The sequence below is a fragment of the Mastomys coucha genome, unplaced genomic scaffold (assembly GCF_008632895.1).
Source record: "Mastomys coucha isolate ucsf_1 unplaced genomic scaffold, UCSF_Mcou_1 pScaffold1, whole genome shotgun sequence".
NCBI classification, from domain to species: Eukaryota; Metazoa; Chordata; class Mammalia; order Rodentia; family Muridae; genus Mastomys; species Mastomys coucha.
The window spans coordinates 85,331,007-85,347,559 of NW_022196891.1; the positions used below are offsets into that span (position 1 = coordinate 85,331,007).

Sequence of the window (16,553 nt, forward strand, 5' to 3'; positions counted from 1 at the left end):
CATCCCTATGAGGGCATCCCTGTGAGCACATCCCTGTGAGCGCATCCCTGTGAGCGCATCCCTGTGAGCACATCCCTGTGAGCACATCCCTGTGAGGGCATCCCTGTGAGCGCATCCCTGTGAGCGCATCCCTGTGAGTGCATCCCTATGAGGGCATCCCTGTGAGCACATCCCTGTGAGCTGATGCTTTGCTTAGATATTCTAGAAAATGTCTAGGTTTTCTTTTAATATCCAGAATTTTAGATTAACATAAATGAATGCTGATATAAAAAAGGTATTTGGTAGAGTCTTATCTGACTTTTTCCTGCATGGCTATAGATATTAACAGAAATCTCATTTATTTATGCTTTATATTATTTTAAGCATCTGCTTTTATTCAGTGGTCACCAATATTGTGCTTGTGTTTGGTGAATAGACAGTTGGCTCCCTGATAGGGGTTTTCATACCTTTTAGTGATCATATTTTATTCAAGAATAAATATGAGTAAAATTAATTTTTTTACTTCTATATAATACTTCTAGAATAAAATAAATACTGATAGAATACTATTAATAATACTATTTTGGTCATCAGCTTAAACTCGGGAATAATTTTAGGAACCTCATAATTGAGGACATTCCTCAGGACAAATTGATCTGTATACACAATTTACAATTGTAGAATTTCTAGTGACAAATGCAATGATTTCTTTAGATGATTGGAATGGGGCCATATTTAGGGTATTTGAATCCTCATGTAAGATTGGCTTAGTATTTCTCAATCATATCGTGCTCTTAGGGGGATCAATTTGATAAGCTTTTCCTTACAACTTGCTAATTGAACAGCAATACCACAAATGTGTGTATATACATATATGTTTATGATGCATGTATTTGATTTTTTAAAAAACTTCTGTGAGTCTGTATTTCCTTCATTTCGGAGAACAAGTTTTAGACTTATAGGTAGTTTATTAACCATAAAGTAAGGTAGGTGAATTAAACAATGCCCAGCATCACCAAGTGACATAAATATTTGAAACCAGTTATAAAGGTGAGGTAATGAGGTTTTGGGATAGAGGATGTTTGGTTTGGAGACTCTGTGCTGAACCTTCAAGATCACCATGTTAGCATCTCCATGAAAATATAGATGTCACCAATAAAATCCTTTTCAATATAAAGACATTACTGGGCTCTTAGACAATTTAAAAAAAAATGGCTCCATTTGTACGATGTTCTAGAGTTAGCTTTAGTTGCTGGTCAAAAGGTTATACTTATTTGTTTGTCTGCTTGTTTGTTTGTTTTATTTGGAAAACCTTTCTGTAGCCACCTCTTTTAGAAAACTTCTCTTGAGCAATCTCCCAGCATGCCTATACAGGCTACATGTTCAGTCTTGGTAAACTGATGAGCACTTGTACTCACTGTAAGACAGAAACTTGGACATTTTGTCTTCACTCCTGACACATTGCTTTTATCCCACAAACAACCATGTGCCATGTTTTAGAGGATTCAGTACAGAAACCTGGGCCATTCATGTTTCATCTCGAGGAACCTAAACTGACCGTGTTAAATTGCTTCAGAATTTGATGCCTACACTTTATTTCGCTGTCTTCTTATAGTTATAATAGCCACCCCTTAGTATTTGTGAAGAATCAATTCTAGTTTTTTTTTTTCCTTAAGGATAGTTACAAAACCTGCAGAATATCAAGTTGTATGTAACATGGTATGTTTTTATATAACCTACACCTGTTTGTTTTAGTAACTTATCTCTAGAGTACTTATAATATGTGGTGCCAGGTAAATTCAGGAAAACAGTTGACATATGGTGTTGTCTAGGGAACAATGCCAGGGAAAACTATGCATGTTTAGTGCAGACATACACCATGACTTCATTTTTAAAATAAATTTGTGCTCTCATCTCTAGGGGTCAGAATTCCAAAATCAGTTTCATCAGGTGTACTACAAGATACGGACAGAGCTCCCCGGTAATTACAGACAGTCCGTTCTCTGGCAGTGGTCACATTGTGTAACCTACCATCTGTAACTATCTATCCATCCATCTATCCATCCATCCATCCATCCATCCATTCATCCATCCATTCATTTCTTCATCCATTTGATCATCCATCCATTCGATCATCCATCCATCTAACCATCCATCTATCCATCCATTTCTCTATCCATTTGTCTATCCATCCATCGATCTTTCCATCCTTCCATTTCTCCATCTATTCATCCATCTACCCATCCATCCATTTCTCCATCTATTTGTCCATATGCCCATCTATTCATCCATCTACCCATCCATCCATTTCTCCATCCATTTGTCCAAATGCCCATCCATCCATCCATCCATCCATCCATCCATCCATTCATTTGATCATCCATCCATTCGATCATCCATCCATCTAACCATCCATCTATCCATCCATTTCTCTATCCATTTGTCTATCCATCCATCGATCTTTCCATCCTTCCATTTCTCCATCTATTCATCCATCTACCCATCCATCCATTTCTCCATCCATTTGTCCATATGCCCATCCATCCATCCATCTATCCATCCACCCATCCATTCATCTATCCATCCATTTCTAAATACATATAAATTCATTTCTCCATCCATTTGTCCATCCATCCACCCATTCATCTATCCATCTAGTTCTACATAGATACATATATTAATTTCTCTATCTATACATCCATCCATCTATCCATTCATCCATCCATACATCTATCCATTCATCTATCCATCTGTCCATCCATCCAATCTATCTGTCTACCTATCTTTTGTCTTAAATTCTTCAGGCAGTGTCTCACTATGTAGTTGAGCCTACCCTTGAGTTCTCAATCCCTATCTCTGTGAACCCAGGCCTCCCTACTGTGTCATACTCTTCCTCCATCATAGAAAGCCAGTGCTGTAGAGGCTACCTCAGTGTCACTGCTATCTTCTTTCTACTTTGCCTTTACTGGACTGGACATTCCAATATAATCTCCCATATGAAGATTCTATCTTAACTACATACAAAGTTCCTTTCGCCCTATTAGGTGACATTCATGAGTTCTAGGATCCAGGACTTGAGCATCCTTGGAGTCAATTTTCAGTCTAGCACAATGAATATATAAGCAAGGTCAAAAATAAGACTGCAAAGTAGCCAGGAATCCTTCCAGCTGTCTTGTTCCAGCCTAAACCCTCTTCCTTTCTTTCAAAGTAACTGCTTTTAGAAAATGAGGTGCTAAATATATACTTTTGATTCAGATAGATGCACTGGATTCTCTGAATGTAGCAGAAGTAGATGCAAGGGGGAAAAGTTAACTCTCTCCTAACGAGTTAGCATGTGCATAGCATCTACTGTCCTGGCTTTCATGGCTACCATGTCCTCGTGTTTGTTATTAAATTGTATATGCTTAGTGACTGCATTGGAGTCTTGCTCATTTATCAAGAAAAAATATCCTATTGATGGACTTTAGAGCCAAAATGTATAACCCAAGTCTAGATACCCCCACTTTCTTTCCATTTTCTTTGGTTCGTTGTAGAGACTGGAACATCTGCCCTGCAGACTTCCTCACAACCTGAGTGCTACAGGCTCCTCAGTTTTTCTCTGTCCTCTGTAGTTTGTGTCCATACACATAAGTCCTTGTCCTATGGCACCTGGAGGTGGCTCATTGCTCAATGGTCACAGCGGGAGGCAAGGATAGTGACCTCTCTGTGACATCAGAGCTGAGGGTACTGATGGCTCAGGTCTGTTCGTCACTGGAGACTGTGGAGTCTTGATGGTGGTCTCAACTTCTGCTTTTCGTTCTCTCATGAGATGCATATAAAGTCCTGTGAAAACTCACCTGCTTTCAAGCTGACAGTTAGACAAAAGTGGGGCAAATACTCAAGTCCTCTTTATTGTCCAGTTTATACATACATATATATCATATACACCATTTACATGCATATACATGTATACAATTTTTAATGTCATTATACACACAGATATTCATGCACATTTAGTGAATATCAGTCAATTACAAATGCTATCTTTATGGAAGCTCAAGGTTGTTCCAAGTTAGTCAGTGCTTGGTTTCTGGAAGGCTTTTTTTTGTTGTTGTTAATAACTTAGTGGGTTTAGTTGATAGTTATGCCATTTGGTGTGACATTTTAAACCAGGGCCAGATGGCAACCTGGGTAAGCGTCAGGAACATCCACATATATGTAATCATATAGGCTTGGGGGACCAGTCTTGAGGACAACCTTGTCCTGATTTGTGTGGCGCTGCCACATGTGTTGGCTTTGCTGCCAGGTGACTATCAGAACACTTATGACCAGTGCCTTTTACTTTGGGGGGAAGCCATTCTGTCAATCAAGAGACCTTTTGTCTTATAGTTAACCAGGGGTCCTGGATGGCAGCTGGCTGCCAACCATTGGGCCGCTCTTGGCTACCTCATCTAGTGTGCCTAGAGAAATGAAAGCATCACTTCTCTTTTAAGACATAGACCTTTGCTCATTTCCATTTATTTTGTTTTGTTTAGCACATTCTGTTTTAATCTTGTAAGGTTCAGGGATAAAAGTCATATTGACCATCACTGTTCATGTAGGATGATTTACATCACTTATTACAGGACTCGGTCTTTCCCACATGCTAGGAAAGCACTTGGCCACGGGACCACATACCCTGTCCATTATAAACACCCAATAAAGTGACCATCTCTGTTCCACAAAGTATATTACCGGTTATGATTTTTCATTCTACAAACTAGACTTGACATTGGACACGCGTGTATATTTCTGATACTCAGCTCTATAGCTCAGCATGAGACATCATTATAGACAATGAGCCATAAGCAGAAAGCCAATTTCCAGATTGACCTGTGGCCCTCTGGGTAGTCATGCCCATGTCCACCTTTATAGAAGAGGCCAATTCTTTACTACGCTCAATGAATAAAACTAAAGCCTTTGACTTTTGCAACTCTGGCAATAGCTGTTTTCTCCCCATTCTAAGAGTCAGAGACTGGAATGGCACCCTCTCTTATGGTCTCATCCATAGGGTAATATGTCTAATATTCTGAAAGTGGAACTGGAGAGGTGACTCGGTGATTAAGAGCACTGATTGCCCTTCCAGAAGACGTAGGTTGAATACCCAGCGCCTACAGAGTTGTTCACAACTCTCAGTAACTCGAGTCTCAGGGGATATGAGGCTCTCTTCTGGCCTCTGCAGGCACTGCACACACATGGTACACAGTCATATATACAGGTAAAACACCCACTTAACAAACAAACAAACAAACAAACACACAAATAAAACATAATAAGACCACTTTATATACTTAAACATTAAGGTAGTTACTAGGGGTTGAAACTGCACATGGTATTAGTATATATCTTTAAATGATTTTTCATTCTACGTACTAGCCTTGACATTGGACATGCGTGTGTATTTCTGATATTCAGCTCCAGCTCAGCATGAGACATCCTTATAGACAACTTTGGTTACATTTTGAAATCTTCATTCTTTTTAATAGCATGTATATATTTATTATCCTATTCAGTAGTCATCAAGCAAGATTTTGTGGAAAGTTGTAGACCGAGCCCCAGTACCTTGATTTTGTGGTTCAGGACTTGGGCCCAGGCCTCCAAATTTCTGATCAGCTGAACTAGTGTCCTCCCTGGGCAGCCTTACCCTGCCAAGTGTGCTCTTGGCTGGATGTATCCCTATTATGACATCTACTTTGTTTCCATTCATTCTGATTCTGAGACCTGCTTCCTTAGCCACATACTTGAGAAGAACCAAGCACCAACAACAAAGGCCAGACAACCACCCAGTGCCACTTCTACTTAGCCTGGGATCTACATGTTCACCGAGCCCAAGAAACAGAGCAGAGCAGCACTACAGAACCAGCACTTGAACTAAGGCCCTAATGGAGATGAATATTTCCTTCAGCCGTCTGCCAGCTGAATCAGGGTCTAATTAAATAGTTCAGATTTAGTGAGTTTGCATTTAAAGTATTAGCAGATCTGAGAACGGGTAAAGCTAAAATGAGTTAGAATCTTTTCTGTAAATGGGAAGTTAAATTATCATAGTAATTTGATTAAATCATTTTTAAATCTCTCCAGCTAAATCACAGCCTTTAAAGAATAGTTGGAAGTCTTAATTGCTGTTTGTGAGCATATCGCTCTGCTATTTGTTCTCACCTCATTTCCTGTGACACCCGCTCGTATATCTCCCTAGGCCAGGCCAGAGTAGTGGCAAAGGAAAAGCTGAGAAGCTGGGGTGACGGTGGGTCGGGGGTTTGGGGGGGTGAGGCTGCAGCTGGCATCCGTGTTTAAAGGAACACCGCCTAGAAAAGAGAAATAGCTCTAGCTTATTATGATAGCTATGACCAAAAGGAGACAGTCTGGGAAAAATATGAAATAGGTATTTCTCAGCATTAGACCCATCCCTTGTAAAGTAGCAGTCTTCATACAGCCGGTGATGCCATTGCTGGGAGCGCTGCAGAGCAGACTGCTGATACAAGCTGAAGAGTCCATGACTGTGTTCTTGGGGCAGTTCCACTTCCATTGGAGAAGGAACACTGGCATTATTATATTCTAGAAGCTGCATTGGATACAGAGGAAACCAAGTTTTTGGAGCTAGTGAGACGGCTCAGTGGGTAAAATGCTTTCCTCTCCAGCATCAGGACCAGTGTTTGAATAACAAGAAGCCATGCCAAAAGCCAGATATGGTAGCCAGAGCTTGAGATCCCTGGGGTGACGAGGCAGAGACAGGAAGACTCCAGGGACTCACTGGCCAACCAGTCTGGCTGGCTTGGCGAATTCTAAGCTGTTGAGAGACCCTAATCTTAGAAGGCACAGTAGATAGTTCTTGAAGAGGGTTACAGAGAGGCGATCCACGTGAACACACGGGCCCTTACACACCCCAAATGCATAACACACACACATATATATATACACACACACAAATAGAGCAAACTAAGTTTGAGCCTGAGAAAGCACACATGGAGGGCAGTTAACAGGGCGGGTGTCTACGAAGCGGCTCCATCCCCACCTACTCCCAGCTCACTGTGGGCGGTGACCTCTTGAAGCTCCATCATGGAGTCTTCTATCGATCACCCTGCCACTTCCCTTAGCCTTTATTATCTCCCAAGATCACTGTCACCTGGGAAGAAGGAGTGAGAAGGAACAAGAGCAGGATGTCTAGGGGAGGGTCTTGGGACCCTCCCTTGGGACCCCCCCTCCTCACATCCTTCTACAAGGCAATGCCAACCAAGTGATCCAGCATCACTGTGTTGTACAGTAGCCATGGTTACCACGCCAAGCTAACCTGAGTCCCGAGGTAGCATCAAAAGCACCATGCGATCCTTATCGGCTTGGTATAGATAGTGCCCGTTTTACCAATAACTTGGTAATATACTTTTATATGACCTGGTACAAGAAAAAGCAACAAAATAATTTTAACAGACAGAAGAGTTTTTAGGGGTTTTTTTGACTTTATTTTGGTTTTTTTTTTATTTATTTAAAGCTATTTATTTTATTTTATTTTATTTTATTTTATTTTTAGTTTTTCGAGACAGGGTTTCTCTGTATAGCCCTGGCTGTCCTGGAACTCACTCTGTAGATCAAGCTGGCCTCGAACTCAGGAATCCACCTGTCTCTGCCTCCCAAGTGCTGGGATTAAAGGTGTGGGTGTGCGCCACCAGTGCCCGGCCTAAGCTATTTATTTATTAATTATTCATTTATTTATAATCCAGCCATTGCCCTCTCTCCCTGCCCCTCGCCCACAGCTCCCATCCCATTCCTCCTCTCCCCTATTTCTGAGAGGATGCCCCGCCACCACTACGCCTCCCCAATCCCTCAGGCCTCAAGTCTCTCAAGGATTCGGCCCAACTTCTCTCACTGAAGCCAGACCAAGCAGTCTTCTGCTACATATGTGTCGGCAGCCTCAGACCAGCTCCTGTATGCTGCCTGGTTGGTGGCTCAGTGTCTGGGAGCTTCCAGAGGCTCAGGTTAGTTGAGACTGCTGGTCTTCCTATAGGGTCACCCTCTTCTTCTGCTTCTTTTATCCATCCTCTAAATTCAACCATAGTGGTTCCCAACTGCAGTCCAACAATTGGGTGTAAGTTATCTGCGTCTGTCTCAGTCAGCTGCTGGTTGGGCCTCTCAGAGGACAGCCATGCTAGGCTCCTGTTTGTAAGCATATCATAGCATCAATAATAGTGTCAGGCCTTGGTGTCTCCCCATGAGGTGGATCCCCTGTTGGGCAGGTCACTGGACTGCCTCTCCCTCGGTCTTCTCTCTTTTTTTGTCCCTGCAGTTTTTATAGGCAGGAACACTTCTGGGTCAGAAATTTTAACTGTGGGTTGGTGACACCATCTCTCCTCCTCGTGAGGATCCAGGCTGAAGAGTTTTAGCAGCATTTTACCGGTAACATCCAGTCGTCCTCATCCCGCTGCCTGTTTGTTTTTATTTGGTTTTATTACAAGGTTCTGTTTAGTTTACTCTCTGATCTATGTTTGAATTGTGCGAAACTTTGGCTAACTACATACATCTTTGCACTTGACATTCACAGAGAAAAGGGATTATTAAACATGAAGAGTCCCCAAAGACTCCATTATGTGTAATTAACAGATAAACTGTCATCGGAATCAATAAAACGTGCTAAATGATTCAAACTTGTATATAATTAAGTGTCTGTTTTATTTTTTTTATCCACATTTCACATTTCTCACAAGGATAATTACGGCAACCTTGTTAACCCTTTTTGTTCCTGACTACATTGGATTGTTAAATTAGTCAATTTAGGGGCAGAGTTCCCTATTACAAATGTGGAAAATATTTCAGAACTCAAGGGAATCTGAGTATGTGAGAAAACCTTAATAAGATATGAGCAATACATTTAAGATCCTGAAGCATTAGAAATGACAGAAAACATAGAGGCTGGGTTTCTGTGTATCATGTGGAGTTGTGAATTATGATCTTGGTCACTAACTTTTTCTAACCTTTGGGAGATAGGAGCTTTTGCGTAGAAATCTGGGATTTAAAATTTATCTCAGGTAGCATTTAGAATTTTTTAAAATTATATTTTTATTTATTCTTTGAGAATTTCTTAGAGTAGATTTTGATCATATTTATTTCTCTCCCTTCCCTTATTCATCTGTGTTATGAATTCTTTGCTATGGTTCTTTGTTAAATGAACACGTGAGAAAGGCTTAGGGTCATACCGCCAAGTGTCTGTTAAAGTGTTCTGCTAGTCAATATGTAATGCATGCTGTAAATACATGTGTGTGTGTATGTATATGTAGATATAAAATAATTCTTAAATTCTAATCTCATATTGAAGATTACTAAGTGAAATTTAGGGGAAAACATACAGGTTTTGAAGCAGCTTTGACCTTGGGGTGCACAAGAGCACACAAGTTTTTTATTTAGAATGTTTTTATCTGTGTTCCTTGTGATATTTCTTTATAGTGTTTACATGTGTGTGTGTGTTTGTGAGACAGGAAGAGAGAGAGTGTGTGTATGAATATGTATGAGCATGTGTATGAATGTATGTGTGTGAGTGTATGAATGAGTGTGTGTATGAGTATGTGTGTGTGTGTGTGTGTGTAAAATAAACAGCATTTTGTTTAGCTATCTTTACTATTCACATGGTTGCTAACCTATTTTGCTTCGTTGTCCAGATTCCATGCACATAGAAGATGTGGAAGCTGTTCAGAAACTTCAGGATGTGTTACACGAGGCCCTGCAGGATTATGAGGCTGGCCAGCACATGGAAGACCCTCGCCGTGCAGGCAAGATGCTGATGACACTGCCGCTGCTGAGGCAGACCTCCACCAAGGCAGTCCAGCACTTCTACAACATCAAACTTGAAGGCAAAGTGCCCATGCACAAACTTTTTTTGGAAATGCTGGAGGCCAAGGTCTGACTAAAAGCGCCCCCTGGGCCCTCCCATCCTGCACGTTGAAAAGGGAAGATAAACCCAAGAATGATGTCGAAGAATCTTAGAGTTTAGTGAACAACATTAAAAAAAAAATCAACTGACTGCGCTGGTAATTTTAGCAGCCACAGTACGATGCAGCCTGCGGATTCCGCCACATCTTCCTGATAGGTTTCCTCTACCTTATCCCAAGATCCTCTGGCCACGTCCCTACGTTCCTCCGCTCTTCCTTGTTCCATTATTAGGTTTTGCTTCTTTCACTCATGGTTCCTTCTCACTCCTCCTCTCCCTCTCCTCTTCCTTTCTTCTGCCCCCTTCCTTTCTCTTCCTTTCGCTGATCTTGCTCTTCTTCTCTTGCCTTGCTCTAGTCCCTCTTCCCTTTCTCACATCCCTTCCCACTCTACATATTCAATACCTCTGATTGTACGGAACATTTCTTTTACCTCTTGTATCCCCTCCCCTCCTCTTCCTTCCCCATTTTTTTTGATTCCTTTCCTCCTTTCCTTCTGCTGCTGAACTCTTAAAAGCGGTCTCTAACTGGAGAGAGAAAGAGAGAGATGGAAGCAAGCCCTGCCAAAGGACAGAGATCCATACTATGGATGCCAGTGAACTTGTCGTGAACCATGACATCCCCAGCGAGTAAGGAATCAAAGAGAGAGCCGTACCTAAAGTACAGTGCAACGCAAATGGATCGACTTAGCGCAGTATTAGATTCTCCGGGGCAGCCTCCGCTCAGACAACCTAAGTGGCGGCATCGGTTGCTCCTCCTTGCTTTCTCATCTAGATCAGTTACAGCCATTTGATTCCTTAATTCTTTTGTCAAGTCTTCCAGGTGTTGGTTAGTTTAGCTACTATGTAACTTTTTCAGGGAATCGTTTAAGCTTTATTCATTCATGCAATACTAAGAGAGGGGTAAGGATACCGCAACCTCGTGCTGGCTTTGAACAATTGAACACTAATGAAAGACAAATGAACCCTGAAGGAAGATTTTTAAAAAAAAAATGTTTCATTTCTTCTTACAAATGGAGATTTTTTTGTACCAGCTTTACCACTTTTCAGCCATTTATTAATGTGGGGATTTAACTTACTCAAGCAATAGTCGAAGGGAAGGTGCGTATCACCACGGATGCAATGTATGTTCTGTGCCAGTCTGGTCCCAATCATCAGTTTCTTACATGAGCTCCAGTTTGCCTAAATGTTCACTGACACCAAGGATTAGATTATACCTACCGTGACACCGAGCGGTCCCATCCACGAGCACTGCACATGGGATCCCTATGTAGAATTAGCACCAGTACATCTCCCTGCTGGGAGGGACAGTCGCCATATGATTTCTAGCTGCCCTCGCGGTTAGGAACAAGATGCTGCCTGTACGCAGTTACAAACTCTGTCTCAGAAGGAGCTGTGAGCCAATATCGTTTCAGAGGCAATAAGGCTAATGCCAGAATTCAAACAAACCAATCATCAAAGACAGCAGACGCCTGACCAAATTCTAAAATCCTAATCCATGGGAGTTGATTCACTTAGGAATGGTTGTTTAAAGTAACCTGCAGGTTTGTTTTGTTTCGTTGTTTGTTTTTTTTTTTTAACCAAAAGCTAAGCCAATAGATGTGCTTTTCAACAAGTGTGGTCACAGCACGAAGGTCAGTCAGGTTTCAGACTGTTAGCAGGTGTAATCTAATGAAGAAATCAGATGTCCCCTCCCGAAACCTACAGTCGCTGAATAACCAGAAAACAGTAACCTCCATAGAACGCTTTACCAATGGACCAGTGTTAGTAGCTGCTCTCTGTATTCTGTGGACAGTCTTATTCTATGTACACAGATGTAATTAAAGTTGTACTCCTAACAAACAAAAGAATAGTTCAGCTTCAATGTTCCATGTTTGCTGCGCTTTTCTGAACTTTACGTTGCATTCAGAAACTGTCGTCTTGTTCTCGTGGTGTTTGGATTCTTGTGGTGTGTGCTTTTAGACACAGGGTAGAATTAGAGACAGTATTGGATGTATACTTCCTCAGGAGACTACAGTAGTATATTCTACTCCTTACCAGTAATAACTAAGAGATTGAAACTCCAAAACAGTATTCATTACGATCAGACACACATCAAAATCATAATATTTTCAAAAAAGGGATAATTTCTCTAATGGTTTATTATAGAATACCAATGTATAGCTTAGACATAAAACTTTGAATATTCAAGAATATAGATAAGTCTAATTTTTAAATGCTGTATATATGGCTTTCACCTGATCATCTCTCAGATGTTGTTATTAACTCGCTCTGTGTTGTTGCAAACCTTTTTGGTGCGGACTTGCTTCCAAAACTATTGCTACTTTGTGTGCGTTAAGCAAAATACCTTGGACTGAGGATGTCTCAGCCCTGTGCTAGGAATACTGTGTATCTATCATTAGCTATATGGGAATATATCGTAGATTGTGGTTCTCAGTAGAGAAAGTGACTGTAGTGTGAATCTAGGTAAATCATCATTAGCAATTCATTCAGATGGTCAATAACTTGAAATTGATAGCTGTGATAAGTTTTAAAAAAAAATTGGCAAATCCCTGACTAAACATCAACAGAAAATACAACTCCTGGGGGGAGGGGAAAGGCGCTCATCCTGTAAGATTCTTTCATCATGTAAGTGTTTAAAACCTTATTTGGCAGAAGGTTTATGCAGGGTTTAAGTTACTACTGGGCAATTACACTAGATATACAAATGGAATATAGACAATATATACACTGTTTCACTGAGTCACGTACAAGTATCTGAGCTTCAGAAGCCAGAGCCCGGCAAGTGATCATGTGAGACAGAGACACATTTAAAGAAAGAGGTACAATGTGTCGTCCTCTGTTTAAAAGACTTGGCCTTTTAAAACAACAAATATCTCACAACTAAGGTGAAAACAAAAGCAGCTTAAAATGTAGATCTAAAAAGAAATGCACAGGCTTTAGGGTAAATACCATTTGTACCTTGCTCGAGCAAAGTTTATTGTTTTTTTTTTTTTTTCAAGTTTCTAGCAAGACCGTTTAGTTAATGCTAGCTGGCAGGGAGGTACCAAGGTGACTGTTTTAGCCATGCGATTTACAGTTTTATTTTCCTTTTAGATTTGTTCTTATTTAAGGGAATATGATTGTTTTGGCTCCTTGTAGTGACTCTCGTGTTTTAATCAAGTCAGATTGTTGTATTTATTCCACTATTTTGCATTTAAATGATGACATAAAAGATATAAAAAATTTAAAACTGCTATTTTTCTTATAGAAGAGAAAATGGATGTTGGTGATTGTATTTTAATTATTTAAGCATCTCTGTTTACCTGCCTGGGACAACATTTTATGGCAGTCTTATGTGCAAAGATCGTGAATGGACAAAACAAAAAATTAAACTGCTTACAATGATCCAGGAGTTGCATTATAGCCAGTAGTAAAAATAATAATGATAATAATAATTAATAATAATAATGAAACCATGTCTATAGCTGTAGATGGGCATCACATCTGTAAAGCAATCAATTGTATATTTTTGTGATGTGTACCATACTGTGTGCTCCAGCAAATGTCCATTTGTGTAAATGTATTTATTTTATATTGTATATATTGTTAAATGCAAAAAGGAGCTATGATTCTGTGACTCCAATCAGTTCAGATATGTAACTCAAATTATTATGCCTTTCAGGAGGATGGTAGAACAATATTAAACAAGCTTCCACTTTTTGCCGCTGTTTTGTGTTGTGCTTCATTTTTCCCTCACTAAGGAAACAAATGGATCAACAGTGCCCTTTGTTGCCCCTCCTCAAAGAGTGGCTCTGAGGACCCCATCCCTAAAAATAAAGTAGGACTTTAAGTAAGAGCTATATAAAGGCTTGTCAGAATGAATTCTAGGGTGCCAAGAGACATTTTGCATATTTAAGGGTATGCAAAGTGTCTCATGGCACATTAGAATTCATTCTGACAGGCCTTTATATAGCTCATATTTAATCTTAAGCAGCCCCACATCATCCTGCATTACTCAAAATCATCGCCTCTATGTCAATGTCATAACAGAAAACTTTCCCCTATTTTAAGATCATATTAAAACCTGTGAGAGATATCTATTATTTCCTTCAATCTACAATTAAATCAAGCTCCCATGCTGGCACACACAGAGCTCAGCGAGTGCTCTGCCTCGGTGGAGAGAGCCCCACAGAGCAGCCACTGGCCAGCTCTCCTGAATGGGAAGTCTTGGCAGAGCCCTCTGATGCATGCATGGGGAGAAGGCTGTCTTGGAATTCTGGAAGGCTAAAGAGCACTGCTGACAGCTCATAACCTTCTCCTGCCCTCGCTGCTTGGGATCAGCTTGGAGCTTTCCCTGGGAACCTCCTGGAGCCACCACCAAGTGCTAATATGCTCTCTCTCTTGCTGTCTCTGCCTAGCCTGTTTTGATTTTCTCTGCCCAGCTAGAAAGTGCTTTGTCAGTGAGCTTGACCACTTTTCCCCGAGGTGACTGGTTCTCCAGAGATACACAACAATGACACAAAAGCCACTAGCCAGAACTGCTGTTTCTAGGACCATGGGCTTTTCTTTCTAGTAGAAAGAAAGCCCAGAGTCTGCCTTTATTATTTTAATATCTGTCTCAGGGCAAGAGCTCAACTCATGTTTATATATTTTACTTTTGAGTTGTTTACATATGTGTCAAATTTCAGAGATGCAGCATTCAGACCTAAGCAGGGTCTGAATCCCCATTTGCATTCTCAAGGAGAGCTCCTCTTTTAAAACATACGTGAGGCATACCCACGTTCTTTTAAAAACCCAAACATTTAAATTATCTTGTTTTTTCATATCCTATAATTATGAGACAAGTGTTTTGGTGTAGACATGTATCTGGCTACCTCACACAGTGGGATTGTGACACTTTTAGAAATTATATTTGTCAGTTTAGAAACAAGGTAGATTTGAATATCACTTGTTTTTATAAATTATCTAACTTTTAATGCTTTGCAAGCAAGTATTTATTTCAACCTTAACATATCAGAAGGGGTGCATGTTACTTCTCAGATTATTTTAACAAACAACCTATCATCCTTTAGGGGAAGAGAATTAAACATTAGCCAATTGTTACATTCAAAATATTTTAGGCATTGAAATCTGAAAATCCGTGTTGTCGTGTTTCATAAAACTTTGTAAATACATACTAAATGAGAGAAATATATAAAATAGGTTTCAACTTCAATGATGAATGGTAATGTAACCAGTAAGCCATAACTTATAAGAGTAGATGTGCCCTTTGGTGTATCAGACCAATTATTTCAGAGAAAGCAACTGGCAATAGTTTAGGCACAACTGTAAGAAATTGTTTTAAATAACAATGGTTCTGAAACTTGTATCCATGTTGTAAGCTTCATAGGAGTGCTGGCACCTGCAGATGCCCAGGTCCCATCCAGGAAGGATACAGATACAGTTTCATTGGGGTCTGCAACATGGCCTGGGCTGGGCGATGGGACATTTGGAGATTTCCAGGTGGTTTAACCTGAAGATAAGGAAGGAATCTTTGCATCTTTGTAATTCCTTCAAGCCACAAAAACCTTTAGAAATAAAAGCGCTTACTTGCATTGACTCTGCATGTTTGCAACTAAAGATGAAATCCAAGGCAAGAGATCTCGTCTTACTTTTTGTTTCCACAAAGACAAGTGAATAAATGCCAGATGGGATGAGAGCCACTCATCCAATTCCATCTCTGTTTGTATTGTCCCTTCCCAAAAGACAAGGGAACATAGTTTTAAAAGGTTGTCGTAGTTTTCATTCCATGCATCTCTGTATATCTATGTGTGTCCTCATGTGAGTGTTGATGCCCTCAGAGGCCAGAAGAGGCCGCCGTATCCCCTGGAGTTGAGGTTAGTACTTGTTAGTGTTTTCTCCCATGTGGGCGCTGGGAACTGAACCCCCATCCTCTACAAGAACAGCAAATGTTCTTAACCATTGAGCCATCTCTCCTGGCCCAAGAGAACATCTTTTATTTGATTGTTCTGTCTATATCTAGTTATTCACCAGTGATAAATGGGGTTTTTAGGAAAGCAATTTATGTGTTCTGAGTATTTCATGATCATTTTATTTTACTCTGTTCGTTTGACCCTTTAGCTTGCTTTGAAATTAATTTACATGTTCTGGGACAAAACAAAACAAAACAAAACAAACAAAACAAACAAACAAAGCCATGATGATTTTTCTCTACCAAAAAAAAATGTTTAATTTTTATTTTTTTGGACTTTAAACAAGAGATTTTTTTGACCTGTTTTCCATGTTGTTGGTTTATGTAGGGCTAGAAATAAGATGGACTTGAGGGTAAAAACATTTTATTCCTAGAACTCTGTAAAAAGTTCTAATCCACTTTGCTCTCTTAAACATTTAATTCTAATCTGTGAAAGAAAAGCAAGATTCATTTAAAGATTGATTTTTCTGCAGGTTCTTCCACGCTATCTGGACATGTCCGTGGCCTGCTGGATATAGATGTATTTAAGCTGGAGGATCTGCTCTTTTCCGATCTAAGCCTAGCTTCTGCTCCTTCATAGAGTAGAAAAGCAAAGGAAGTGGTCAGAGATTGATTGTGAATTGCATCTTATTATGGAACAAAGTAGAGAAGGAAGGGATTTCAAAATACAGCCCTCCTTCTCCAGGAATATCTGTC

The 16,553-nt window shown here is 40.2% G+C and overlaps 1 protein-coding gene across 10 annotated transcripts in view; it reads left to right on the plus strand.

The window, feature by feature from the left end:
• Positions 1-13,606, plus strand: part of Esrrg (estrogen related receptor gamma) — a 628,608-nt gene extending 615,002 nt beyond the window's left edge. For all 10 annotated transcript variants that reach the window (XM_031338245.1, XM_031338211.1, XM_031338220.1 and 7 more), the window contains one exon: positions 9,639-13,606. In XM_031338245.1, the coding sequence (XP_031194105.1) occupies positions 9,639-9,883 (245 nt within the window). In that variant the 3' untranslated portion in view covers positions 9,884-13,606. The remainder of the gene's footprint in view (positions 1-9,638) is intronic.
• Positions 13,607-16,553: the final 2,947 nt, after the last annotated feature.